At 52.0% G+C, this 25,964-nt stretch overlaps 6 protein-coding genes across 6 annotated transcripts; 2 read left to right on the top strand and 4 right to left on the bottom strand.

Moving 5' to 3' along the window:
- Positions 1–18: 18 nt before the first annotated feature.
- On the bottom strand, positions 19–2,688 carry HER10_EVM0009711 (uncharacterized protein). The gene is made up of 8 exons (XM_035479188.1): positions 1,991–2,688; positions 1,845–1,935; positions 1,750–1,791; positions 1,536–1,690; positions 1,445–1,482; positions 1,254–1,391; positions 781–1,197; positions 19–708 (listed from the first exon to the last, which is right to left on the bottom strand). Exons 1-8 carry the CDS (start codon positions 2,069–2,071, stop codon positions 672–674), a joined length of 999 nt encoding a protein of 332 aa, XP_035331738.1. The 5' UTR covers positions 2,072–2,688; the 3' UTR covers positions 19–671.
- Positions 2,689–4,639: 1,951 nt separating this feature from the next.
- On the top strand, positions 4,640–5,525 carry HER10_EVM0006579 (biotrophy-associated secreted protein 2; the record flags this gene model as incomplete). The annotated part of the gene is made up of 2 exons (XM_035476161.1): positions 4,640–4,670; positions 4,747–5,525. 2 exons carry the CDS (start codon positions 4,640–4,642, stop codon positions 5,523–5,525), a joined length of 810 nt encoding a protein of 269 aa, XP_035331541.1.
- Positions 5,526–5,777: 252 nt separating this feature from the next.
- On the bottom strand, positions 5,778–8,423 carry HER10_EVM0006172 (uncharacterized protein). The gene has a single exon (XM_035475765.1). The coding sequence runs from the start codon at positions 7,763–7,765 to the stop codon at positions 5,885–5,887; it is 1,881 nt and encodes a 626-aa protein (XP_035331518.1). The 5' UTR covers positions 7,766–8,423; the 3' UTR covers positions 5,778–5,884.
- A 2,606-nt stretch (positions 8,424–11,029) lies between these two features.
- HER10_EVM0006657 (uncharacterized protein) lies at positions 11,030–14,114 on the bottom strand. The gene is made up of 2 exons (XM_035476237.1): positions 12,102–14,114; positions 11,030–11,956 (listed from the first exon to the last, which is right to left on the bottom strand). The coding sequence occupies exons 1-2, from the start codon at positions 13,966–13,968 to the stop codon at positions 11,265–11,267; spliced, it is 2,559 nt and encodes an 852-aa protein (XP_035331548.1). The 5' UTR covers positions 13,969–14,114; the 3' UTR covers positions 11,030–11,264.
- A 2,374-nt stretch (positions 14,115–16,488) lies between these two features.
- HER10_EVM0008865 (serine/threonine protein kinase) lies at positions 16,489–18,226 on the bottom strand (the record flags this gene model as incomplete). Its single annotated transcript, XM_035478373.1, has 2 exons — positions 16,489–17,600; positions 17,660–18,226. 2 exons carry the CDS (start codon positions 18,224–18,226, stop codon positions 16,644–16,646), a joined length of 1,524 nt encoding a protein of 507 aa, XP_035331691.1. The 3' UTR covers positions 16,489–16,643.
- A 1,816-nt stretch (positions 18,227–20,042) lies between these two features.
- On the top strand, positions 20,043–25,525 carry HER10_EVM0012376 (tol-like protein; the record flags this gene model as incomplete). The annotated part of the gene is made up of 9 exons (XM_035481772.1): positions 20,043–20,630; positions 20,701–21,715; positions 21,943–21,992; positions 22,329–22,355; positions 22,690–22,733; positions 22,787–22,878; positions 22,991–23,552; positions 23,619–24,257; positions 25,462–25,525. The coding sequence occupies 9 exons, from the start codon at positions 20,043–20,045 to the stop codon at positions 25,523–25,525; spliced, it is 3,081 nt and encodes a 1,026-aa protein (XP_035331919.1).
- Positions 25,526–25,964: the final 439 nt, after the last annotated feature.

The raw sequence follows: 25,964 nt of genomic DNA, 5'->3' as shown, positions 1-25,964 counted from the left end.
CCTTCAGTGTGATGGGTCAATGCCAGACGGCCTTAGTTGGCGAGACTTGGTCGATTCTCTTCGTGATTGTCTTCTTTTGTCCTTGTCAAAGTGGATTTTGTTCATAATATTTTCTCTTTCTCATGACAAGCATCCCATTCACTTCCATGGGATGCATGGGATCTAGCACTATCAAAGAATAAAAACAAAATCATCCCAGCTAGAGAGGGCAGGTCATACAACTTGGAAGGGGCCAGCCAGTAGATGTGAGAAATACAAAAAGAATAACCCGAAGAATGGCTTTGCCAATCGCGGTGAGGATTTGAGCCTCACGCGGGGGTCGAACCCGCAACCTTGAGATTAAGAGTCTCACGCTCTACCGATTGAGCTAGCAAGGCGGGTTATTGATTGTTGAAGCGAACCGCGCTGGGTAGTGCTAAGGAGGGAGCTGGCTAGGTGTGTGGTGTGTGGGCGGGGGTAGGGCTGGCTCCGTCGGCGAGTCCGAAATCTCGATGGCTTCGTCCGTGAAAAATTTTCTCGCGTCCGCCTGCTCGGGAATTGTGGATCGATTCGGGGTAAGGATGGGTGGGCTCCCAGTGTTCGAGAATTGTGCTCCGTGCGGAGGAACCCACCCGGCCCATCCTCCCCGATTCCGGCCCGGACGAATCCGTCCTTGAGTCCTTGGCGCTGTTCTAACCAGAGCCAGGCTTTCTCCCATACACCACGATCCTGCTCGAGTCAGTACTCTTCTTCTATATAACAGCCATCAGACGACTGGTGGTGCAGGAAAAGGCAGCTCACATAGGCCAGTATGCATGAATACTCCGGTCCCCGACATCCTTCCTTGCTTGCGCAGCCAACACGTTCACCTCGTCCGCCTTCCAGCCCAGCCCGCGCGTGAGCGCTGCCATGAGAAACCCTTGCAGACCGGTTGTGATGTTCTCGTAATTCCAGGCGCCGAGCTCCTTGAACTTTGCGTTTCGCGGCCATGTGTTGCTGGGCCATTTGAAGCGCAGCTCCGTCACGTCAACGAAGCCGGCGGCTTCTAGCATGGGCTTGAGCGCGTCAAGGTCGACAAAGGCGTGGTCCGACTTGGCTGCTGCCTCGCCAAGGTGCTTCATGGACTGATAGAGAGCGTGCTCCTCTTTCAGGGTGTCGTCGTCAGAGAGGGGTAGGCCGAATTCCTGGAGCTCGAGCCAGCCGCCGGGCGTGAGATTTCTGTCATGATGCATCAATGCCTGTCTAGCAAAAGGAGAAGTCGTGCCTGTGATTACTCATAAGACTGGCGGATGTACTCCTCCCACTTTGAGATGCTAGAGTTCATCATCCGGCTGTGGATGTAGTCGAAAGGACCTGAGTACGTCCAAGTGTCCTCGATGTCGTCGACTTCAAACTTGACGTTAGGTGGTACACTGTATGCTCTGTCAGTGTCATGCATGTGGTGAAAGCGGTTGGCGATACTGACAATTGCGGTTGGGTGGGTGACAGATCGACGCCGGTGACCTGCGATATCAGCGTAAGAAGGCCATAGGCTATACTGATGTGTCAACACCAACCTCGGCCCCGGGATGCTCGTCTCCGAAGTCCATGGCCCAGATGCCTGTTCCGGTTCCCAGGTCTAGTATGCGGCCAACGTTGGATTCGGGCTCATTAGGCGGTGACAACCCGAGTTTCCCATCGAAAGAGAGGTCAAAGATGTGGTGTTGAAGATCTTCGGGAGTCAGTTTAGGACCACTTTTGAGAATGGAGGAGGTGATTAGCAAAACTGACCTAATCTCTCGTTTTCCTCTTCATCGTTTGGGAAGTGGTACTCTCCTAGGGTGTCAGTGAAGGATCAAGGGGTATGTAGGCTCGGAATCACTGACTCCCATCGCGAAACTTGTGATAGGTCCGGCCATTTTCTTTGCGATAGTCGAGAATAGAGCTGCTCAAACTTGCAGTCGAGGAGGTTCCGTCCTGTAGCAACCATCAGCCACGCATTCACCTTGACGGGGATGACAAGGTTTCGAACATTGCTGACATCTCCCAGGGACGAGTCATTGTCATTGAAGTCGTCCGGTTCGACCACGACGTCTGATGCTGGGGCAGCCATATTAAAGAGACTTCGTCTGAATCCTTTAGATCGTGAGTATGGGCCCAATGATGAAGCAGAAGCAATCCAAATCCGACACGAGGATGGAGGGGCGCGAACAATCACGCAGGCCAGCAAGCGGGGTTCTCCTAGAATGTTGGGATACCTGATGTCACTAGGTACTCAGGCACCCTGAGGGAGGGGGATTCGACTGCTTCCAGCCAGCGACATGTCTTAGCTGACATTGGCCGAAGAATCCAAAGATGGGATAGGGCGGGACTAGGGCGATGCAGCTTAGAGATGGATCTTGAGAGGTGTCAAAATGCAGGTTAGCCGTTGGGACGATTCCAGGAGCCAGGTCAACACCACGGATACGCCGGTAGACCCTGGACGAGATGCTGTAAATGGTACAATCTCATAGGCCGTCTTGGGTTCTCAAAGGAATTCATGTAACTGAAGTCCACGTCGTGGCCCAATCAGACGCACCGGGGGAGTAGGGAAGGATGCAAGCCGAAAGCCACTTTGCATGGCTATCCAGTCGCTGCTGGATTTTGTGCATTGAAGTTGCCGGAGCGTTCACCGTCCGAGAAGACACTCCGAGGTTACAGGAGCCCGAAAAGCAGTGAGGAGTATCCGTCGAGATTGGAAAAGCTCGCGTTGACAAGTCGCTCTCGGGTGATGGTGCTCTACCCATGTTCTGGGATGGCTGGTCATCCTTCCCTCGGAGCTTTCGTCGAGAAGTTCCGGCTGAATGCCTCCAGTTACTCGTTTTTCATGCCGTCCGTTACGATCCTGCTTCCTGACAGCGACGGTGGGTCGGTCCGGTGTTTAAATATGACCGTCGATACCATACGTCCGTGGTAAAGTCGTGATATGGTCCCCATCGGACTCGTGGCGGCTATCCGATGTTCGGCTCTGCGGTAACGAGAAAACCTAGCACATTTTGGCTTGAATGACACGGCAATTTCCGTGGATATCATGACCTTTGGAATGAGGGTTTCTGATGAGATGAAGATGCGATCTACGATGGAATGTCTCACGAGAGGGAGGAACACCTCGTCGCTGTCCGATCAGGAAGGAGGAGATAACGATAACGATAAGATAACAGTCTGATTAGATAAGCGACAGGGCAAGCTTCACTGGGACGGCAGGGGCCTTGAATCCCCCGTAGCTGCCAAAAGAGCACTGAACAGGAGAGCCCCTGTGCTGTGGGAAAGTCAATTCCTCACAGGGCACCGCTTGGCTGATCCTCGCAACTTCGCGAAACTCTGCTGAACATTTGAACATTCAACGACGTCTGTCTTCTTCTTGGCACTTTCTATCAACAATGCCACGGGAAAATCATCCGTCTCGAAAGATGATGTCCAACACTGTATTCGGCATAGCAGTTAGCCCGTCGCGTTCCTTTTACGTCACGTCGTGAAGCAACGTTACTCGAGGTTGCCCCTTTCAAGGATCGCGTCCAGGCAGCATCACGGATTCCCAAACCTCCTTTTACGAGATGTGAACACCGTACTGCGAGGCTTAGACCAGGCATTACATATGGCCGTACTGGATAGCATTCATGCTGTGAGGCGGGCCAAACATCCATCCGCACCATGTCCTCAGACCGCGACTTCTCTCACATTCTACCCCAGCGAAATGGGGTTGGATTTTGGGTCACCGTCGGGTCGAATCCATCCTCGCGAATAATAGGAGAACCTTCGCTTCAAACGGCCCATCATCGGACAGACCACACCGAGCTGACAGCCTCTCCCGTTTCGCAATGCTGGTCTCAGCCAGACCAAAGACGGCAGACGAATGAGCTGCCAGTACGGGCTTGGGCCACACTACACCTGTGAAGATGGGGAAACCTGGATCGTCGGAAGATCGTGGCAGGGGAGAGCTCGCACGCAATGCAGAAATTCTACGGCGACCACATTTTTCTTCAACTCCTCTCCACCGAGGCAGGTCGACGACTCTCTACTACGTATTCTCCAGCTGGCCGTAGCCCTGGTTCAGGGGCTCGAGAGCGCGTTTAGGCCCGTTTGCCGTTCTCCGATGTTTCGTCCCATCCGAAACATTAGCACGACAGGGACGGCCTCGTCTGCGACCCAGTTCTCCAACCTCAGCCTCGACAACCTCACTGGTCCACGCCGCGCCATGGTCTCTGATCATCTGGTCTCATGGGGTTTCGACGGCATCAGGATCGCCGGGTGGCGGTCCCGAGTCTTGACAGCACTACTACGCAACGAAGATAGAGAGATGTTGGTCATTCAGCTGCGATTTCTGGTTGCTCACTTGCTCAGCCTCAGTTGCAGAACGTGCCCCTGTGACAGACCTGCGTCGCATCTTTGGCTGACCTGCTTGACAGACGGGAGGCATCAGCAAGCGCGGAGAGCCCTGGCAGACGTGCAGGAATGTTCGGATTGTTCTTTTATCGTCAAAGATGGAGAGACGGGGAACATACTTAAGATGGCAGATGTCCGCGAGTTGGACGTGAATCTGACTCAAAGCGCTAGCATCGATCACTTACATCTTGTTCTTGTATTTCTTATACTCTAGTACTTTGACAGTACTTCATTCTCTTCTTACTCTCATTATTACATCATGGTTCGCTTCTCCCTTGCCACAGCATTCTGTAAGTTTTATCTCTCGCACTTCCCGACTCCCAGGCGCTGTTACTCTACTACCAAACTCCGACTAACATACCCCAGTCGCTGCTTCTGCCCTTGCAATTCCCAGCCCCTTGACACCGGACCCATCTGGTGACAAGAACGTCGGCAATGGCAACGGCGTCCAGTTCATCGGTGGTGCCTGCCTCAATAGCAAAGACTGCGCCTCCACCTGCTGCGCGACTCTAAACGGCGCCGGCATCTGCTCTGGACTTGGAGCCCAGTTCCAGGCAGGCAAAACAGGATGCGGCTTCGGTGATGGTGGTGCTGCTGCTGCACCCGCCGCGTCCCAGGGAGCAGGCCAGGCCGCTCCGTCCATGGAAGCCGCCGCCGGAAGCGGAGGCGGTGCAGGATCAGGGACATCTTCGAATGTCGGCGCCGGTAACGGCCAACAGTTCATCACGGGGCAATGCCTGTCTGATGCGGATTGCGCCTCGGGGTGCTGCAACGGCCCCAAGGGTGCTTGTGCCGCCAGAGCCGTCGCAACGGAGAATGGCAAGGCGGGTTGCGGCTTTACGGGCACGGGAGCGGGTGCCGCCACTGGCTCTACTGGAGGCGGCGCGGCGGCTGAGGCTGCGGCACCGCCCCAAGCTGCTCCGTCCGCAGGTACAGGTGCAGGTTCTGGTGCTGGTGCTGGCACTTCTGGTGCTCCTGGCTCACAGAATGTTGGCAAAGGGAATGGTCAGCAGTTCATCACGGGCCAGTGTCTCTCGAACGCGGACTGTGCTTCCGGGTGCTGTGCCGGCCCTAAGGGAGTTTGCTCGGCGACGGCGGTTGCTAATGAGAGTGGGAAGACTGGATGCGGATTTACGGCGGCATAATTTATGATGAATATGGATGAGTTTGGAAACTAGTGCGGTCACCGCGGATATAGACTATCTACCTTGGGATGGCCACTTTTTGTACAAAATAAGACAATACTGTTAAGGCGCGCTGCTGCAGCTTTGATACGTGTGATAGGTAGGAGTCCATGATCTCCTGTCTCAGGGGTCCGGCGAGCGATTGGGCTGGAACGTCACGCTACTCATTGTACAAAAGGTTGAGAGTGTCTCATACACGATTGGGACATTGGGTGGAGTAATCAATATTGTAAAATTTGATTTGACTAGGCTATTAGGACACTTATCAAAAGTGCAATGCTCATGAATTCGCTCATGTGGTCTCACAGTATCAAACTGGATCAATCCTTCCTCCACGCCTTCTCACCAAGCCAACGAGTCAACTTGACAGCATTCACATCAACTATCCGATTGAACACATCGCTCGCCCAAAACAGAGCCAGCGTGTTCACCAGCGAACCCCAGAAGAACGCAAGCTCGTACGCACCCCAGGCCTTGTTCACCATCTCAGCACCACCGGCGGCGTTCCCGCCCTCCGTGAGCACCTTGGCCTGGGCACCGGCAAGCGACAACGCGCCATGCGCAGGCGACAGCCACCTGACTCCCACCATATGGTTGATGGCGCCGTGCCACAGGTATAGCGAGTAGGAGATCTGTCCGAGGTACTGCGCGAAGCTCGTGGTGAAGGGGCGCTGGAGGAGCGGTTCGGCTTTTTCTGTCTCGGGTTCCGTGGAGGAGGCGGACGTAGCTGCCGCCGCGAGCTCTTCCTTTTCGTCGTCGTCGAGGTCGGGGTTGGTTTGGTGCCAGGGCAGACGGATGTTGCAACCCCTGAGCAGCAGGGTCTTGAGGTTGAAGGTGACGGGCGGGGAGTACATCAAGGCGAAGATGAAGATGATGGCGCCGACGGAGTTCCAGTAGAGCTGGGTGCGGTCGCCCATTGCTTTGTAGTAGTCTGGTACCCATTGCGAGATTGTGATGAAGCCTGGGGTCGAGGCGCCGTAGTACTCTGGGTAGGAGAAGAGATGGAGGCCGAGGAAGAAGAGGGCTAGTGTGCCTGCGTGGCGGAAGATGAGGATGGATTTTGAGCCGTACCTCTTGACGGCGCGCAGTCTGTAGCTGGGGAGCTCGTCTTCTGGCGTCTCTGTCGTTGGGGTGGTATTGGGCATGATAATGGAGAGCTCTGCGAGGAGGAGTCCGGCGCAGAAGAGAGCTTGGTCCCAGTCGCCGATGTGGACCAGCCAGAGGGTGACACCCGTGACGCCAACCATGTGAATCCACCTCTTTGCTCGCGCAAAGATGAGCAAGAGGAAGAAGACGAGGAGCGAGCCTTTGAATTCGACGGGGATCGTCCAGAGATGCCCGTCGTACTCGCTTCCCTTCATGTTCTCCCTGTTGACAATTGGTCGGAACGGGTTCATCAAGTTGACCGTGCTCCAGAACCAGTGCTGCAGCTGCTGGTCGAGACTCGGGCCCCGGGGCGGTACAGGTGCGCCCGAGGGGTCCCTCACGTACTCCCCTCCATACACCAGGAGAGCGATGATGAAGGTCGACGCAAAGATTGGGAGGTACAGCCTGAACGGGCGGCGGAAGGCGGAGCCGGCTAGGGCACTTAGAGCCTGGTCCATCTTGCGCTTGTGGATCATCGACACGGTTTTGAGGGTGAGGACGAAGCCTGAGATGACGAAGAAGACGGTGACGCTGGCGCGGCCGGAGTGCAGGGCCCGAACGATGGGCATCTGCCAGAACATCTGGTGGCCTGCGAAGCCGTAGCCCCATCGGAGGTCTGGGAACCAGAGGTAGGAGAAGTGGAAGATGTAGACCACAAAGGCTGCGACGCCGCGGAGGCCGTCCAAATATGCTGTTGGCCCTAGCTTCCTGGGCTTTGGTCGCTGGCTTGGGGGTGTGGTGAAGTAGTTGAAGGGGCTGATGAAGAACGTAGGAAGGAAGAGGAAGACGAATGGCTTCAGGGTAGTGAGGAGTGTGAGGAGGCGGTCCGTCCATGTCAGGTCGCCGCCGAGGTGGAGGTGTTCGTTGAGGAAGGAGGATACTGAGTTCCGTGCGGATCTCACTGAGATTAGGAAGGGGTATTCGCGCTTCTCAATGTCGATGATCTCGTCCAGCGATTCTGTTGACGGTGAAGCCCGGCCATCTTGCTCGGCGATGAGGGAGTGCCGCTCGTATGTGTCCCGTGGAGGATGCGAGAATGGGTTTGTGAACCGCATGTTGAAGGTTGATAGCCAAGCAACCTATTCAAAGAAGAAGTGTGTCCCTTGGCTAGAGGTGCGGATGAGTTACAGCCAGGAGAGGACTGGACGAGGGAGGTACTCTCGGTGTCGAGAAAGGTGGTTCCAAAGCTGTTATACAAGCCCCGAAAGACTCTCGGCGGGGCCTCTCATCCAAGATCGTCCTCTTTGAGCCTCGTCTGTACAAGTGTGGGATGTAATACTCCGTTCCGACTTGTTTGCTCCTAGCTTCAAGCAGCAAATGACGATGCCCTCTTCAGATCCGTAATTAATTAGCGATGATGGCCAGAACGTAACGCCGCATCAAAATCCGTCTTGGCTCCCGAGCCACAAGTCCTCTATAGGAAAAGCCCCCTTCGCATCGCTGGCATGTCGCAGCTTTGGGGCGAGGTGAGCGATCTGTGTAAATGCGTGTAAGCCAGCCGGTATGACAGAATGGTGACTTCGGGCCGGCCGCTGTGCTTGAGAAACGTTGTTTGCGGTAAGCAGAAAAGTGGCGGCCAGATCGAGGCTATTTGAATCGAGAATCGTTAGAACCGGGCACTTAATTACGATTATTTAGCTTCCCGAACAAAGTTGACGCTTTCGTTCGGACGGGCTGACACCTCGCACCAGAAAAAAAGTTGGGGTGAAACCCGAAAGTGGAAATCGACTTGTGTCGCCTTGTCTCTTTGACAGGGCGGAACCCGGCGGCAGGTGTCTTATATTCCCGAGGCAAGGTTTACTCAAAGTGTCCCGACTCGGGCTCGGTCCGGTGTTATAGATAGGCATGCCAATAATTGGTAGAGAGGAATGTTCATCAGTTTTCCTCATCTTACAAACATTTTCGCAACTTTGCATTTCAAATCCATCATGCGATAAACTCCGAGGTATGAAAGCCACGGGATCCGCTGCCCATCTCGGTTGTGCAGATTTCCCAACTGAATTGACACCTGGGTCCATTCCAAAGATGCTTAGACCGGCATGTTAAGTTGCGGCCCAAAACGGGACGTTTACTTGGCGTTGGCGTAATCGGCCGGAGGCGCTTTCTGTCTCACATTAGCTTGGCTCTGTCTCTTATCCGCGCCGAAGACGTTCTCTCTACTGCGAGTCCGAATTACCAATCGCTGATCGTGGCATAGTCTCTCGCAATAAGACTTGGTGATTTCCGGGCTTGTGTAACCATGGATCGCGAGCCACTGACACCCTGACTTTTGAGAGGCTTTACCAAGCATTTCTTTCCACCCCGAAGGCCATGTGTGCTTCCCTTGGAAGTGACATCACATCCGATGGACAGCGGTGATGTCGCAAAAGCTGAAATCCGACTCAGATGTGAAGAAAGAGATCAGGGAAGGGTCAAATAAGCCATTACTTACTCTTTGGCCTCCCTTCGGCTGTGGACGTTGGAAACCCCTCAACGTGATCCAATCCGGAAAGCTGAAGAAAGCTCCCTGGTGCAGGTGACGGATCGGGATCCCGGACGCTTGACCGAATACTACGATGCTTAATGCGTTTAAGGTTGAGGGGTCTGGACCAACCCTGAGTCTTGTCAGCCTCTACGAAGGATCTTATCACACGAAGAGTAACGACGGCTTAGTGAGGCGCTTTGTGTAAATACCTCATCCCTTAGCTGCAGATACGGCCGCACACGCAGCCATGTTGACAAGCCTCCAGTCATGACCCCCGGACGAGGAAGGGCCTTTTAGCAGAAAGCTCTGTGCAGTGAGGCACTCGTAGCGCTGCTCCTCATTCCGAGACTTGGACTTGGGGCACAGCGATATCACAGGTGACTTATCTGAGCCGAAAAAAGCTGAGAAAATGCTGCATTATTCTCGGTGCCGCTATCACTCCGAATTCGGGGTTCAAAGTCTTGAGCAAGCAACGCCACAAGTAATCAGAAGCCAGAGAGCACACGTGCAAAGCGCGTTGAAAGCACTTTGGCTTGCGACACACATGTGACCGATTATGCTAGGACATAGTGATGCTCGATTGCTCGCTGGCATACCTGCTTCCGATCATTGCAAGGAAATTGTTCAACTCTTGAGCAAGTTAGTAAATTATCGATCCGTCAGATTTGGTGAGTACATTTTCATCACGAAGTCAAATCTCGCTGCTATTCTGGAGAACAGGAAATCACGGTGTGATTGCCGCTCCGTCTCGGGACCCCACGAAGGTGTTATATTAGGTGTCCTAGCATACTCGAAGATAATTGAGCAAGCACTGGGAGCTCATGCACAAGAGGGCAAAGTACGCTCTAAAGATGAACCTATGACTGGTCATGCTGAAGCTCACCGTTCAAGTTCTTCACAAGGACCACTGACAGAGCTGCTTTGAACCGAAGTTCGTTCTATGCGTGTGTAATCCAGTACGCATGACGTCGTTGTTCAACGTCTGTCATGCGCACGTATCGTGGCACCTGCCAAGGTTGCTGGTCGAGATCAGAGACATTGACGATGTTGTGTAGCCTCGACAGAGCAGTGTAGCGGGTGAAGTCAGATGAAGTATCGCGAAAGGCAGCGATTCGCTCCTTGGGAACGGTATATCCTGAAAGCATGAACCCTTGACGTCGTCGGCCCTTTCACACATTGCCAGCGTGCATCAATGTCAGGCGCGCTGGGCGGTGATCTTCGCGTTGTCATCCCATTCCGTACGTCAAACTGAGACTAAGATCGAGTGCGAACTTTCGGGCCGGGTCTAAGACATTATGTGGCACAATTTCGCCTTTTGCGTCTCGCCAAGATCTCGTCAACCGACAACTGCGACACATGAGTTAGGTCAAAGATCGCGATGAGCTAGATTGTTAGCTACCTTACGATAGTATATCTCCATGTCGTTATCGCTCATCGTTTATACAATGCTGCAGTTGCTCATGGGTAAGGGTTCATCACTATCTCTCTCATCCAACGCCGTTGCCACAATGCCTCCCTCCCTCCATTGAAGCTATTGTACCAGTTCAATAGTTTCAGGGACTCGGTCTAGCGCTATCTCTTAACTCGCCCCGTGCATTGCGGAGGGTAATTCGGCTGTCTCCTTGCTGTATCGCCGTGTATGGTAGACCAAGAGTGAGGTAACTCCGATGCTTTGGACGCCCCTAAAATATGTAAAAGACATCGTTGCGAGTTTTGCACTGGTGAAGGGTTTTTCATCACGTCAAAGGCAACTTAGAATCAAGTACGAGATCATCGGTAATGACTGGATTCCTTTCTATCTACCCCAACGCCTCGCATTTTCCTAATTTTGTAATAATCTACATACGTACATGACTTTTACTTTTGCTGTTGTTTCCTCTTGGAGGACTGGTGCTGTGATCGCTATGGAAGACCTCGAGGTAGGATAGGGCGCCGCTACCGGCCTGATACTGGTTGTTGAACTACATGGAATGGTCCAGTGGAATACGATGGACTGAAGGCTAGACATGATGCTTAAAAATAGAACAGGACTTGAAGAGAAGACTACGAAGTTGCGGTTGAATATGCCAGGCGCGTAGCTTGGCACATGTTCAGAAACTGAACAGACCACTGCGACGCTTGCCGAGCGGATAGATGATCAACGCGCTGATGAACAGACCAACGGCAATACCGATGGCAATCTGGATCATGGAGGCGGCGACGTTGAATACGACCGTGTTCAGGGACTCGCCTCCAGAGTATTGAACAGAGCTTGTGCCATTGACGGCGTGCGTCGAGTTGGTGATTGCGTTGGCCGCACTCAGACCACTCAGCAATCCTCCAGTGGACGCCAGACCTCCGGGCACCTGCGTGAAGATGGCCGGAATGAGTGTGGCTGCCGCGACACCGTGCCTCAGACGCGAGTACAGGTTCGCCAGAACACCAACAGTAAGCGCGCCAAGGGCATTGGCGACCTGCGGTGCGGCGCTGAAGCGCAAGCTACTAAAGTAGTTGACAATATAGCCGGCGAAGGCGACCACGAGCATGACAGGCATCTGGCGCCACTTTGCCTGATACAGGACACTGATGCAGAGGACGAAGAGGGGCACGAAGATGAAGGTGTAGTAAGTGGGGATCGAGTTGGTGCAGCTTGTCGTGGAGACGGCGTTTTCGTCGAACATGCCGTAGAGGACGGCACCGATGGTAATACCGAAGCCGAGGAAGAGGGAGTAGATGATGGCGTAGACGATGCGGATCGAACCGGGAACGATGGCGCGGGACTGGAGCTCGAGGGCGGAACACACTGGGCCATCAGCGGCTTGTCCTAGGTTTTTGGTGCCCGTAGGCAAGTAGCATCCCCAACACGTACGCGAGAAGCGCAGAGGAAAAGGAGGCACAGCTCGGGTGGAACATCACGATGGGGCAGGTAGCGCGATGAGGTCACTTACAAACTAGGTATCCAGGTAGAAGCATGACGATGCCTCCCTGGGCCAAGGCTGAGAAGCAGAAGAGCTCGCCGCCCTTGATACTGCCGAAGGCTCGTGCCAGGAAACTTACCAGAACGGTAGCCGTCACCTCGAGAACGTTGCTGTATAGCTTCGAGTTGGCGGCCACGATGAGTTGCAGAAAGCCGACGAGGCAGCCGAAGAAGAAGCAGAGCGGGAGACCGATCATGCGAGCGCCGAACGAGAAGGGGGCAGCCGTGGCGCTGGTCAGGCCAAAGACAAGCACTCGGATCCAGGCGTGGAACTTGTCCTTGGCCTTGATGAGGGTGTCCAACCGCTGAATGCCCTCGTCGACGCTAACGACATCGTGGATAACTTCCTTATAGACGTGGTGCGCGTCTCTGAGCTTTCCGAGGTCGATACCCTGGGCTACGCGGACGATGCGGACTTCGGTGGTATGGGTGGACCGATCGTCGAAAGAGATAATCATGCATCCTGGGAGATACAGGAAATGGCCATCAATCTCAAGAACCTTGGCCGTTGTGCTGAGGTACTCCTCGAGACGATGCGTTGGTGCACCAAAGAGCATCAAAGCCTTGCAGAGTGTGATGATATACTCCTGTCTGGAGAGTGTCTCGGCGATGTGGACAGTGATCTTGGCCTCCTCCTCTTGTCTGGCTAGGTACGCAGCGATGGAGTTGCTGGCAGTTCGCTTATGCTTCGGCCGCGTCTTCTTGCCAGCCGCCTTGCCATTCTTGGGTGACTCGTCGGTCTTCCCTTGCGTATTAGGGTTGGCGAGGCGGGCCGAAGCTTCGATGAGGTTGACGAGGGTCTCCTGGGAGCGGTTTGCCTCGTACCACTTCTTCTTCTTGGGCGTTGTGGGGGTCGCAGTGCCCGAGTTGGAGCCAGGTGTGCCAGCTCCCGGCAGCGGTCCACCAAAGGAGAAAGAGGTGACGGAGCTGCGATTGGTCTGCCCGGACGACTGGTACTGATTGCCTGATTCCGCAGGCTTGTACAGCTTTAGAAGCTGTGAAAGAACGCTGCCGCGATACTCCGTGGGTGCAGGCACAGAGTAAACACCATCGTATTGACCATCGTTGATCTCCTGTAGGAGGTGCTCGGTGACCTTGTGGATGTCTGCTTCCTGGGCGTTGGATGGGCCGGCGACGCTCTCGGGTTTCTCGGCGAGGCGCCAGGTGTGGGCTCTCACAATTTTGTAAGCCTCGTCGTTCAGGGCGGCATGGTGCTCGTGAGCTTTCTTCTCAGCCTCGGCTGAATCGCCATTGAGTGGCTGGCGGGAATGGAGATCTTGGAGAGCAATGTATCCTCCGGCTCCCTCCCCTCCCCCGAGGTCGTACTCGCTTGCGGTGGTGGTAGTAGCGGACTCAAGAGAGTCTCGGTTCTCGCGAGTCGGCGAGCCGAAGTGAACATTTTCGGCCATTTGCCGGGCTCGTTCTTGAGCCGCTGCCGCGGCAGACTTGGCCTCTTGGCGTTCATTCTCATCCGGCGGATGGGGTTCCTCTTTGGCAAATGTAGCCACTGTAGGAATGGAACTGCCGGAACCACCTCGTAGAATAGATGGTCTGGTAGGCTGTGCCGGAGCTAGCTTGGGTGTAGTTGGGACTGCTGGTGGTGATGTAGGAGGCTTGGTCGCGGCCGCGTTGCTGTTAAATCTGACGCGGCCTTTTTCTTTTCTAAGGGCGGCTGCAGCTGCGGCCTCGGAAGGCATGCTTGTCCCTGCCGTGTCGGAGCCGGATGTTGGCTCGGAAGCGGATTCCACCGGCTCAGGTGCTGCCGTGGAGGCCGAGCCGATGCCACCGGGCTCAGGACCAGGGTCATCATCGGGAGAGGCCTGTGAAATTCCCGCCATTGCATCGATGGTCAGAAAACGAGCGAGTATCTTCTAACTTGGCAGCGGAGCAGGATGGAGCCAACAGAGGAAGTAGAAAAGCAAGATACAAAAGCACAATATATTACCAAAGAAAAATTCTGACCTTGTGGGAGGCACAAGTGGATCGTGGGGAAAAGTATGGGGGAAGACCCCTTTCTTATAAGTAGAACCGGACCGGCGGTTCACGACGTCGGCAACTTGTCAACCGGACCCTCCGGTAACCTGAAAAGGTTCTCATACCGGAAATACTTTTTCGTATCCATCAAACTCCACTTGGGCCGAAACCGCTCCACGAGAAGCAGCAGATCGAATTTCCATGAACGTGCTAGCACACCATGTTTTGGCGCAAGTTCGTTAGGGCCCGACTTGCTATTACCTAACAAAATCGGGATGCCTGCCGTCATTCGCCAGGGGACTCCCTGTGAGTCCCTGCGCGGCCTTGGCTTGCGGATGGTATGCAATATGGAACTATGCACATGTCGTCATGGGGTTTCCCTTTTCTCTTTGACGCGTCTTTCGGATGATGTGCTGGCCTTCGGAAATGGTGATGAACCGCCATATCGGTCGAGATGACACAATATCACGGAGCTGTCTATGAGGTTGCAAGAAAACTAGTGCCGTAGGATGGCCTTAGGGCCAACCCGAAGATCCTGCATAAGACTCGAGAGTTCCCCTCGATGGTGTGGTTCCCACTCGGAAGCACCCGATTCGCTGCAGCTTGCTGTCATCCGAGCTCGGCCAACCAGAGATCTTGTTTGTGTCTCTGCTGCCGTAAATATCTGTTCCGTCAGGGGCTTAACTCAAGGGTCTTCCCATCACTCCATGCCCAGTTCTACCGCCTCATTGAGAACCATATGTTCGATTTCGGCGCTATGTTTGGTTTGCGCGGTCCGCTGGGAGCGCGGTCTGGACTCTCGAAATGCCGGGAGGCTTAGGTCATCAGTGGCAACCCCTTTCAGAGAACAGGAACTTGGACCTCAGTCGCCTGAGTCATGTAGCTGGTCCCCACGTGCCTGGACCGACCGGTAAGGGTTTCCACCACACGTGAGCAACGGAAATTTTGTATCATGATGCTAGCGAAATGATGAACAAGTTTTTTCTTCCCTTGAAGGAGCTGAGAAAAAGGGGGACGTGTTTTTGCCTGGCCAAGATATGAGGATACTTCATCCCAAGACGAGGTGTCCGGACTGAATGATTCATGCAGCCACGCCATAATTGCTCAGACCGGTAGAAAATTGTTCAAGTACGTGCGAAGGCATGTTCAGAATTGGGAATCAAGGGAGGCGGTTAAGTTAGTGTTTTATGACGGACTTTGACTTGCTCCGATGGTCCTTTCTAGTTAAATCGGTGTTGACTAAAGTTGTTGGGAAATTGCGACAAGTCGAGGAACCCTTGCATAGAACCGGAGCTGTCTGGAAAGAATTCTCCAATAAACCTTTCAAGCAAGGCACGGAAAATGAGCCGAAATGCGTTGAACCAGAATCTGAGTGCGATTGGAACTCAATTATACGTTCGAACAAGATCAGTTGTCGGCGATGATCACGGGTGTCTCAACGCTCAACAGTGTTAGAGCTTACAAAGAACCGAGGACGGGAGGCTAAAGTCATTCGGTGTAGATATGAGAAATTTGATCGAGGCAGAGGCGTGCCTGAGTTTGGGATCCCATCATCATGCTCTTACAGGATTGGCGAAACTTCAAATTTGGTAATGTAGCTGCGCTCTCAATCACAAGCGATGAGCCCGTACAGCTGCTGGTCTTATCATAACTCGACCTGTCTCAGTCTAGCGGTGAATTTAAATTGCCAAGGACGTTGGCCTCGAGACAAAACGCGCAGCAGTCTGCTGTGAAATCCCGAGCGCCGAAGGCCTCATTCGCGTCAGGAATAGCACCGTGAAGTGGCCAAAGAAATCAATTGCGCCTTCTTTTCATTGTCTACCGTAATCCTGATTCCTTGGACTATCACAAGAGTGGACTGCGTATTGGAGCCCGATGTATTGCGGCTCCTAAAATATTTTACGACATGCATTTCCTGTCAAACCACTTGATTTTCTTGTCACTCGTTCACAGATAGCGCAGCCGTGGAAACCCGGGGCTACTAATACACGCTGAACGGCGCTTAGCTGGGCAAGACATGGGGCTGGAGGATCCCGGAATCGGAGCTCGGAGTACAGGCACGAAATGAGGACTTGGTACTCTGCACATTTCACGGGGTTCACTCTATCTTGTATACGATGGGTGGCCGATCATCAGGTGCTTGTTGAGGTTGTACTATTCTTGATAACGACCTTCGAGAACGAGTTACGCTTAACCACCATCATGTACTAGTCCCGATAGAAACATTGCGAGCGAACTGTGTGTCATATCGATGAGGAAGAATCGAAACTGAATGATTTTCAGTTGTATGGTAGGCTTTGGTGCCTGTTCGAGTACTAATTACTTCAAGGGAGTAAGACTATCTTGAAAACAGAGTTGAACATATCGTTCTGAATGACCGGAATGCGCCGACGAGTTGATAAAAAGAAATCAAGAAATAAGCAAAAAGGAAATAGCAGAAAAAACAGTGCCTTTGTAACTGTCATCTGTCCAAGATCCTAGTCATACGTCAAACATACTCAAGCAGTAAAACATATCCTCCACATCAAGTCTCTTGCTGCTACCAGCTGGTGGCAGTTCTCAGTCCCGGAGGAATCTCAACTGGCCGCCCAAATATAGCTGGAGTTTCTTGGGGAGGTATTGCTTGGTTCATTATGAAAGAGGGGTCCGTGGTTGCGCGGTGGACGATTTCTTCAAGCTTTTTGTACATAGTGTCTGCGGTGACGCGATCTTCCACTTGGATCAAGAGCAAGTGCTTGGTGATTAGATTGACCAGGGCTCCTAGCGCTGTGTCACCTGCACAACGGGGATCACTTCGAAGAACTGCAAATGCTTCGATTACCGCAGGATGGATCACCGCAATGTCTCCCTGAAGCGAGTAAAAGTTTGAAGTTCTCTGAGCTGACGTCCCTTCCTCCCTGGATTCGGCAAAGCTGTTGACGGCATTGACCCCGTAGACCATCCAGATGACGAATTCGAGATATATGCATGCCATTGACCAAATGTCGTATCTCCGAGGTCTGGGCTTGTTGGTCTTGATGATGGCTTCTGGTGGCTCGTATGACGGTGTAGTAGCTCTGGTGAGGGTACTCATAGATCTCATGTATGTCGCGGCTTTGTGTACCTTGGAAATTCCAACATCTGCGACGACAAGATTACCCAGCCCGCCGTTAGGGAAATGGAGGATATTTCCGGGCTTGAGATCGCCATGACGGAAATTGATGTCATGCAGCTTCCGAAGGGCACCACTGATTCCAAGCATCTGTTGCAGAGACCACAGCATGTACTCCTTATTTGACGTATGTAACATCCAGAACTCCTGGAGGTTTCCCCCTTCTGCCCATGGGAAAGCTATGAAGTAAGACTTGTCTCGCTTGCAGAAGAACAAGTATCGAATGAGATGTCTGTCTTTGATACTTTGCGTCTTGAGCAGGTTCTCCTTTTCCTGATCGAACAAGGTAAAGCCATCAGAGTTATGAAATATCTTGACTGCAATCACCTTGTCCGTGTTTTGCGCCTTTGCATATCGATCATCAGTACCTGAATCATGTACTGTTGGAAAATATTCGGACTTACCCCAGAGCCGGTTTGGTGAGCCGCATGCAGCTCGCTCTTGAAGACAACGTTGCTGTGTTCACCTCGAAGTTCGGTTGCCCTCAAGAATGGCAGTGGGCATTTCGGATCCACTTGAAAGACTGTGGATGTCCCTGTGACATCCAGTGTTGGAGCAAGGAAGAGCCACTGCTTTTCCAGAAACATATCAACCTTGGCTTCATTTTTCCAGTCTTTGAGCGCCCTGACTTCCAGTTTTCGCTTAGATTCCAAAGTACCACTGTGTCTGTCATGAGCTGGCCTAGCAAGCGGTAGATCGTCGTCGGTAAGGCCATCGTCGACCAGCTTTCGAATTGCGTGGGGCTCTCCGATCATCACAAGGATTGCAAAAATTCGTCTTGCGGTCATCGAGATTTTGCTTGGAAGGCTATCCGAAAACAACCTACTTATAAGGCCTCTCGGGAGCTCATTCTGAACGGCCTCCTTGGTGACGAGATCATTCAGTTTGCTGACTGGCAAGAATTCCTGGCTTACGACAGAAGAATACTGAAGAGAGTCTCTCAAATTCGAAAATAGAGCTTGAGAAGCCATCGCTCGTTGTGATGCTTCTTCTGGACGTCAGGCTTAGGGATCGCAGTCAGAAACGACTGGGGTTAAAGGCTGGATTCAACAGCACGGCCCACCGACAATCGCGGGGGTCTTATGAAACCCTGAGCATAAATCATGACCAGTGATGGTAAGGGATAGAACAGGATGTAAAATGAGGCGACCATGAAGGCAGCCACATGAGCGCCCGCCAGGCTGAAGTAAGTGTCAGCGAAAGTGCGGAGGGGACTCCAATGCTTTTCCGGCCCTTTGCTTCGAGACCATCACGCTCCAGTGACATGGCGTTGACACAGCCCATGTACACGCTGTGACTCTGCACGTAGACGAATGGTCTAAGAGACACCTGAAGTCTTGTTGGAAGCTGCTTCGCTGATCCATACTTAGTCTTATAGGTAGTCGGGGATGCCCGGAATCAGTTGGCGCCCCTTTCATGTGTGCGGCAGACTGGAGACCACCACCAAGGCATCGTGATCCAATGACAAACTCTCATCATGGCACCCTCATCGAAGCGGAATGATAAGCTGCTCGTCAGAGCCTGATTTGCCGTTGGAGAAAGTCTGCAGGCTCTGTTAAGAGATAAGATGCACTTACCCCGCCTCCTTGGCTGTGCCGGCGCACGGCCTTGGCCGGACTCACGTCATCGCAGTACATGCATGTCAGGGGTTTAGCTGCTATGCTCACAGCCTGATCCTAAAAGAGAACTTCACCACTGGGCTGTCTTGCTCCTGCCAATATCAGCAGGCACTCCGAAATTTTGGTAGATATGGGAATTCTCGTTCACTAGTGTGGCACACACCAAGGTTCATAACGGTCTTTTTCGCAACTCCTTGTAATATCAAGCCTAAATCAAGGTGGCATTCGAGTTCACCAAACTATGACCTGCTCGAACGAGGTTGGAACTTGGAAAGTGTTAGCTTGAGCTCTCGGCCAATGCTGACAGCTTCCTGATTTGGCTCTACGCAGCCATCACACTATTGGCAATGTGCGTATCGGTTAAAGGCTGCAGTCTTCATGCGGAGTCTGGAGAATTTGGTTCTTTCTCGACTCCGAGCCTGATCTAGCATGGTCGATGCGGCAAGCGTGCGAACCACGCGCGCCAGTTTTCGTGGCATGCAGAGGTTGAGTATCATCGTGTCGTTGGTTGGAATGTATACGTTATGTATGGGAAGTCGAACTTCGGACTTGGTTCCAGGCGAAAGGGTGTACACCAAAAGGCGACCAGAACCAATAAAGTAGTCATGGAGGGTGCGGTACCGAGCAAAGGAGGGGAATACCGTAATTTGCTATGAAAATGGCAAATATCAACTAGTAAGCCTATCAATTCGTATCTGCATAAGTACGTTGCTGCATGCTCTGGATAAGTCCAATCGCGCAAGATTCAACTTCACCTGCATCTATAATGTGGAGGCTATGCCCGTCGCTAAAGTATTCATGAAATGCGAGGCTTACCATTGCTGTGTGGGAGTCATTGGTTATCATCACGTGTGAGTAGGACCCATTGGCATGCCAAGATGCAGATACTGGCGACATAAAGCTGGATCTGTAGCCTGAGAAGGGAGTAGCACATGAGCACAATTGTCGAGTCGAAAAAGCTCATAAGCAGCCTCTTCAGAAAGCTCGAGTAGTAGACGCACAGTACAAAAACAAGGACCTCGAGCATTCGCCTGTCTCGATATCGCGCCGCGTGTCTTCAATCACCATATATGCCAGGAGAACATCGAGTATACCGTCTCAGTTGTGGAAGAAGTCGTCCTTTGCCAGTCTTCGGAGAGGTAGCGACAGTAGCCATCACAGCAGCGAGATGACCGACCTTCAGCGCCAATTAATCTCGGAACAGCTTCCTGCAGGAACATGCGAAGGCAATAAATTTCTTCCATACTCCGTTCTGGAACAGAAGATAAGTACTCAATTGGTCCAAAACACCCTAAGTCGTCGAGGGGCCAAGTTGCCAGAAACGACTTCAAAGATCGCCTCCTTTGTCTGCGGAGAGCCCGGAGCAAGGAGAGTTTTTGCGATTCTTGCCTGTCTTGGCCACCCGAGACGGATTGAACTATTCTACGAGCACAATTTTGACGACTCTATTCTGCCTCTCTATATCGACCAAGACGACAATGTGAGGACCCGATCCGCCGAAACCAGACACCTCAGGATCACGGAGAAGGTTTTTGCGGACGACTTTTGGGAGGAAGGTGCTTCACCATGGTTGTTTTGTCAAAGCCAGTGGCAATTTCTTGGCCCAGTCTTCAACGAACATCAATTCAGATATTCGTTTTGCACGGAACACCGCATGCCGTTCTTAGAGCAACTTGGTGGCCAGAAAGAAAGTCATTTCAGCACGGTGGGAAAGTGGTCTATTCATCAATCTCATTTTGAGAAGAGCTCAAGACTTGTAAGTGCACATAAACCGGCCACGAAGGCATTGCTGTGGAATTCATGGATACGACACTCATATGATACAGCGCCTATCAGTGGACACACACGGACATCCTATTGTAGCAGTGAAAGAACTGAAGAATGTCGATATGAATGACGAAGAGTACAAGCGCGCAGCCGAGGCCGAGGCACAAGTTCTACAGAGGATCCGTGAAATGGAGCATCCGCACCTCATCGAGGCGATCGCTTACTACAAAAAGGGTGACCGATACTTCATTATTTTCCCATGGGCCGGAGGTGGCAATCTCCGAGACTACTGGGGAAAGGAGCCTCCCCGTAAGCTTGATGCGGATTTTGTTAGCTGGGCTCTTGGCCAGCTTTGCGGCCTGGCTAGTGCGATGAACGAGCTTCATTCGACGACAGAGGACTCCTCATGTCGGCACGGGGACCTGAAGCCAGAAAACATCCTTTGCTTCGAGAACACCAGAAGCTCCGACTCAACTTCTCAGCCATTTTTCGTCATTGCGGATGTTGGTCTGGCTAAAGTTCACACCTTAGTGACGGAGATGCGTAATGAAGCTACACGCACGATGAACGGAACGGTTATGTACGAGCCACCTGAAGCTGTACTGCTGCTAACTAAGAAACAACCGCGATCGCGACGTTATGACGTTTGGTCCATCGGCTGTATCTATTTCGAATTCCTGATTTGGCTTCTGTACGGAAAGGCCGAACTGCTTCGCTTTAGCGAGGACATCACTCATCCAGTGAACAGAACACGGCAATTCTTCGATGTACATGGATTTGGAGTGACTGGAGCGGCCAGTATCAAATCCGGCGTTCAGAAGTGGATGGATTGGATCAGAAGGGACCCGAGATGCCCACCGAATACTGCAATTCGAAGGTTACTGGAGCTCATTTGCACACGATTGTTAGTCACAGAGGTAAGCAGGCCGAGATCTGGAAGTGCCAGTGTCCATAGCAGCGCCACTTTAGTGCATGCGACGGATGGCCCAGATAACCCGACCATTACGCGATCGGACACCAACAGCAGCTTTACCGAAACATCCGCCGACGGCCTTCGTTATCGAGCGACTTCTAGTGAAATGCATGAAACGCTGGCTGGCATCATAAGAGACGCTTCAGGAAAAACGCCGGCTATTGCTTGGATGAACTGGCAGGCTAATTCTCCAGGAGGGCCCGGACAATACGGAGATACCTTGAGTGTTTCCCAATTAGGTATAAGGGATCGACGCGGCGTTAATGCATGAGGTGAAGAGTAACTTTCCTAGGATCTCGGTCTCCTCCAATAACCAATTCGCTGGTAGACATCAACGCCGGACTAGCAGGTGCAGGTGATAGTGGCCATTCCAACGATGTAAAATTCCCGTATTCCACCTTATGCAATAATGATGCTGACATCAACAGTACGTACGTTTGCCCGAAGTCGTCTAAGTCTGCGCGATCTTGGTTAACCACTTCCTTGCATGGCATAGATGGTACTGATTATGCTTTAACAACCTTTAAATGTTGATATCAAGAGCTAACAACTCATACAGTTTGTATGTTTTCAGCCACCAGCAAAATATGACCTTTGCTAATAGTCACTGATGCAACAGACGGTATGTCTTGGCACTCAAGGTTGAAATATCTACCTACAAATCTGAAGTCTGGTGACCTGGCTTTTATATCCTGACAATGCAACTCTGTCTAGCCGGTAAGCTTCTTGCGATTTCGAGAAGCTCCAAATTCTAACCAGTAATTGCTTCTTAGCTTGATGATGAGTGGGAGTGTAGCCCTGATGTCAACACAGCACAAGCGCTGTCGAAGGAGATCGAAATTTCTCGTCAGCTTCCACTGAGAAATACGACTAGCACCCTTTGTTTTCGATGCAAAGACCTCCAACAGCGGCTCTGGTCACAAAGATTCTCTTTTTCTGATAACCTCGGAACACTGGCAAAAGATTTGGAAGTCTGTGACCTCTGTCGTCTCCTGTTCTTTTCACTTGAATCCATGATATCCAAGAGCTATGGGGAGATTCGGTTCGAAAAGTTCAACAGCTATTTGACATCAAGTGTGAAGCCTGGACGGCCAGTTGCAGTCTTGTACAGCTTGCCAGGTAAGAATGACATCAGTTCCGTCCATTTATCTCGCGCTGACTTTGTATGTCAGGAAAGCCCTCTCTTGGTGCACAGATGGGGATGCCAGTGCTTCCGGCTGCCGGAAGTCAAGCACATATCGCAGCATTATCGACGTGGATAAGGGTCTGCGACGGTACGCATGACTGTATCCGAGTATCCGACACCACCTCTCTTCCAACCAGAGTCATTGACGTCGGATCCAAGGGAGCCGAACATTGCCGCTTGCTTTGTGCAGACCGTGGGCAAACGAAATCAGGAAAATATCTTGCCTTATCGCATCGATGGGGGTCTCCGAACCAACACAGGAAATTTTGCACCTTGAAAGAAAATCTTGAAAGCTTCAAAGAGGAAATCAAGTTGACGGAGCTCCCCCAAACATTCCAAGATGCTATCAACATCACACGAAACCTCGGTATTGGATACCTTTGGATCGATTCGCTCTGCATCGTTCAGGATGACCCTGAAGACTGGAAGATGGAGTCTCTTCTCATGGAACAGGTGTACAGCTCAGCCTACGTAACTCTCGCAGCTAGCTGCGCAAGCGGTACCGAGGACGGCTTCTTGAAACCTCGGCCACGGCGACAATGTGTTACGTTAGCATCCGACAGGGGCTCCTACTACATCTGCGAATCTATCGATGACTTTGGGCGTGATGTAGAACACGGGGAGTTGAACAAGCGGGCTTGGATTCTTCAAGAACGAGCTCTATCCCGTCGCACAATCTATTTCTCGGAAAAGCAGACGTACTGGGAATGTGGAAGAGGCGTAAGGTGTGAAACGATGACGAAAATGAGAAAGTGAGTCTGGGCGGGTCTGCCAATGCTTTCAGCTGGACTCGTTTGACTGACTTTTCGATGTAACAGCCGGAAAGCCTCGTTCCTGGGAGATTCGGACTTTCCGCACTCCATCGACACCTACGTTCGTGGAATGAAGATTGAGCTTTACCAAGATCTCTACCAGAAGTATTCAGGGCTAGCACTTAGCTCCATTGGTGATAGGCCAGTTGCCATCCGCGGGCTTGAAGCACGTCTCATCCGCACTTTCGGAACTGTCGGTTCTCATGGAGTTTTCGATATTTTTTTCCATCGATGTCTGCTGTGGAAAAAGGCCAACCATTCTCTGGATCGGATTGACTCGGAACTGCTCAGAGGGGTTCATGTTCCATCATGGTCGTGGATGGCTTATGCCGGGGAGATCAAATACTTGAATGTTCCCTTCAACAAGTATTCTTGGGATGCGGACATCATCTCCCCGTTTAGTAATTGGTCTTCCCAAAGTATGAAAGAGAGAAGCGAGAACGAGGCGGCATGTGAAATCAAGGCCCCTGTATGGGACTTTCGGGACGCTGGTAGCCTCAAGCTGGAGCTCGACAATCCAGATAGAGGGCTCTCGAACCTCAAATGTGTCATTGTGGCCAGGAAAAAGGACTTACAAGGCGACCCTCAACAGTCACACTATGTAATAGTTGTGCACTCCGTCGCCATTGATGGGCTCTGCGGCGTGTATGAGAGAGTTGGCGTTGCGGAGGTCAGAGGAGAGCAGATTGCATTCAAAGAGGGAAGTCAGAGTGGTATTCTCAAGTGATCTTAGGATATAGCATCTAATAGCAACATGTCTTCTATCTTTCAGCACATGGCTCAAGTTGTGGCTCTCCCAAGCCGGGCCTTGATGCTTTGTTTCTGTTGACTGATCGTAACAACGGCGATGCTACTTGCAATCTTCGATCCTGTCACGTTGAATGCAGACATGCAAGCCAAAGCCGTAAAATTTCAAACAGTGACACATGGCCTTAGTTTGAAAGATTGCATTGATATACGCTAGACACCCGTGGTTGTGAACTTTGCAGGAGGGAAAGTTAAAAAGGTGGAAGAAAATCATAAAAAATAGTCTAACGAGACAGTGGGAGTATCCACCAATACTGTGTATTAATACCGTGTAACCGATATCGAGAACCGCCCGAGCGATTAGCAGAGGTAGAATCAAGAAAACAAATACGCTAGACACGTCATAGGTTGTGAGATAATGTTGATATGATTAACTCCCGAATCAGACCTACGAGAGACTCGCTGATGATATGATATGTACTGAAGCTACTCCCTTCCTTTTTATATCGCATAAGGTACTATGGAGTTCGCTTTTCCAGGCAGGCGAAAGAAGTAGGTCATGATGATACCACGCCGAGTAGAGGACCGCATCATCCATGCCTTGATAAGAGTTTCCCTTGAGCTAGTTCTCAGTTGGCATCGCTAAATCTACCTGCGCTGAAATTTGATCTCAGCAGTGAATCATCCACCCTCCCACGCATCCATGTATTCATCCCGTATACCCCCACGAAAGCAATTCGCAAGCCTATATACCCCCCTCCAATCCCATTCCTGTCACCAGAACAGCAGGCGCCATCCTAGGTCGGTTGGTCAGGTCAAACTGTCTGGGTGGTGGAACGGTTAATGGTCGACAATCAAATTTACGCCAACCAGCCTACTCGACGACAGGCTTAGCGAAGGTACCCGAGTTCGAATCCCAGCATGAGCAACATGATAATCGCCAAGAGATGTAGCCACACCGGTGGTGAACTCTTTTTTTCTCGTCTTCACCTAATTATCTGTTGATGACAGGCACAAGCATATTCGCAAGAGCTGCCCATTGCCGTTCTGACTATCGCGATGTCGGCTACCCTACCTTGGGAGAAGATGGCGATGGAGGAAGCCGTCCTCGCCATTTATGTTCACGATACTATGATTTGGGAAAGAAGGATAGGTGGCAAATCTAAATGACCCGTCAGGGGAGCCTTGTTCTGTATCCAATCCCACAGTTGTCTTCCTTCGCGCAGGTTATTCGAAGAATGCGGCTGCCGTTGAAACCATCTTGGTATTGAAAACACGGTATGGCAAGAGGGACGCTCGGCTATGCATTCTACGTTAATGCTCATCCCCCAGATATTGGATCGCCGTCTTTGAATAGCTTGTTGCCCTCTTCGTCCAAGCCGAGGGCCGTAGTCCTCACCGCTCGTTCCTGCCATTGCCATCGCACAGTCCAGACACTCCAAGTCCCAGTCCAGACTTTCCAAAAGCAGGAACTGCCCCGTATGCACTTTGATCCCTGAAAGTTCGTATCCTACAATCTGACCACCGCTCTGACGATTTGCTCCTCCGCCTCGAGCAGTCCAAAGCCTCCTCGATCCTGCTTTGGCTTCGCACCACGTCAGGGAA

Source organism: Colletotrichum scovillei (genome assembly GCF_011075155.1).
Source record: "Colletotrichum scovillei strain TJNH1 chromosome Unknown Contig00007, whole genome shotgun sequence".
Lineage (NCBI taxonomy): Eukaryota > Fungi > Ascomycota > Sordariomycetes > Glomerellales > Glomerellaceae > Colletotrichum > Colletotrichum scovillei.
Note: the sequence above shows the minus strand (reverse complement) of the source record. Positions and strands in the feature narration are given on the sequence as shown.

Bases quoted from the DNA above. Each gene is read 5' to 3' on its own strand.
- HER10_EVM0009711 (XM_035479188.1), bottom strand. From the start codon at position 2,071: ATGGCTGCCCCAGCATCAGACGTCGTGGTCGAACCGGACGACTTCAAT. The intron at 1,936-1,990 runs GTTCGAAACCTT...TGGTTGCTACAG, and splicing joins CCCTGGGAGATGTCAGCAAT to GACGGAACCTCCTCGACTGC. The intron at 1,792-1,844 runs GTCAGTGATTCC...ACACCCTAGGAG, and splicing joins TCACAAGTTTCGCGATGGGA to AGTACCACTTCCCAAACGAT.
- HER10_EVM0006172 (XM_035475765.1), bottom strand. From the start codon at position 7,765: ATGCGGTTCACAAACCCATTCTCGCATCCTCCACGGGACACATACGAG.
- HER10_EVM0006657 (XM_035476237.1), bottom strand. From the start codon at position 13,968: ATGGCGGGAATTTCACAGGCCTCTCCCGATGATGACCCTGGTCCTGAG. The intron at 11,957-12,101 runs GTAAGTGACCTC...CTGATGGCCCAG, and splicing joins TCTACCTGGATACCTAGTTT to TGTGTTCCGCCCTCGAGCTC.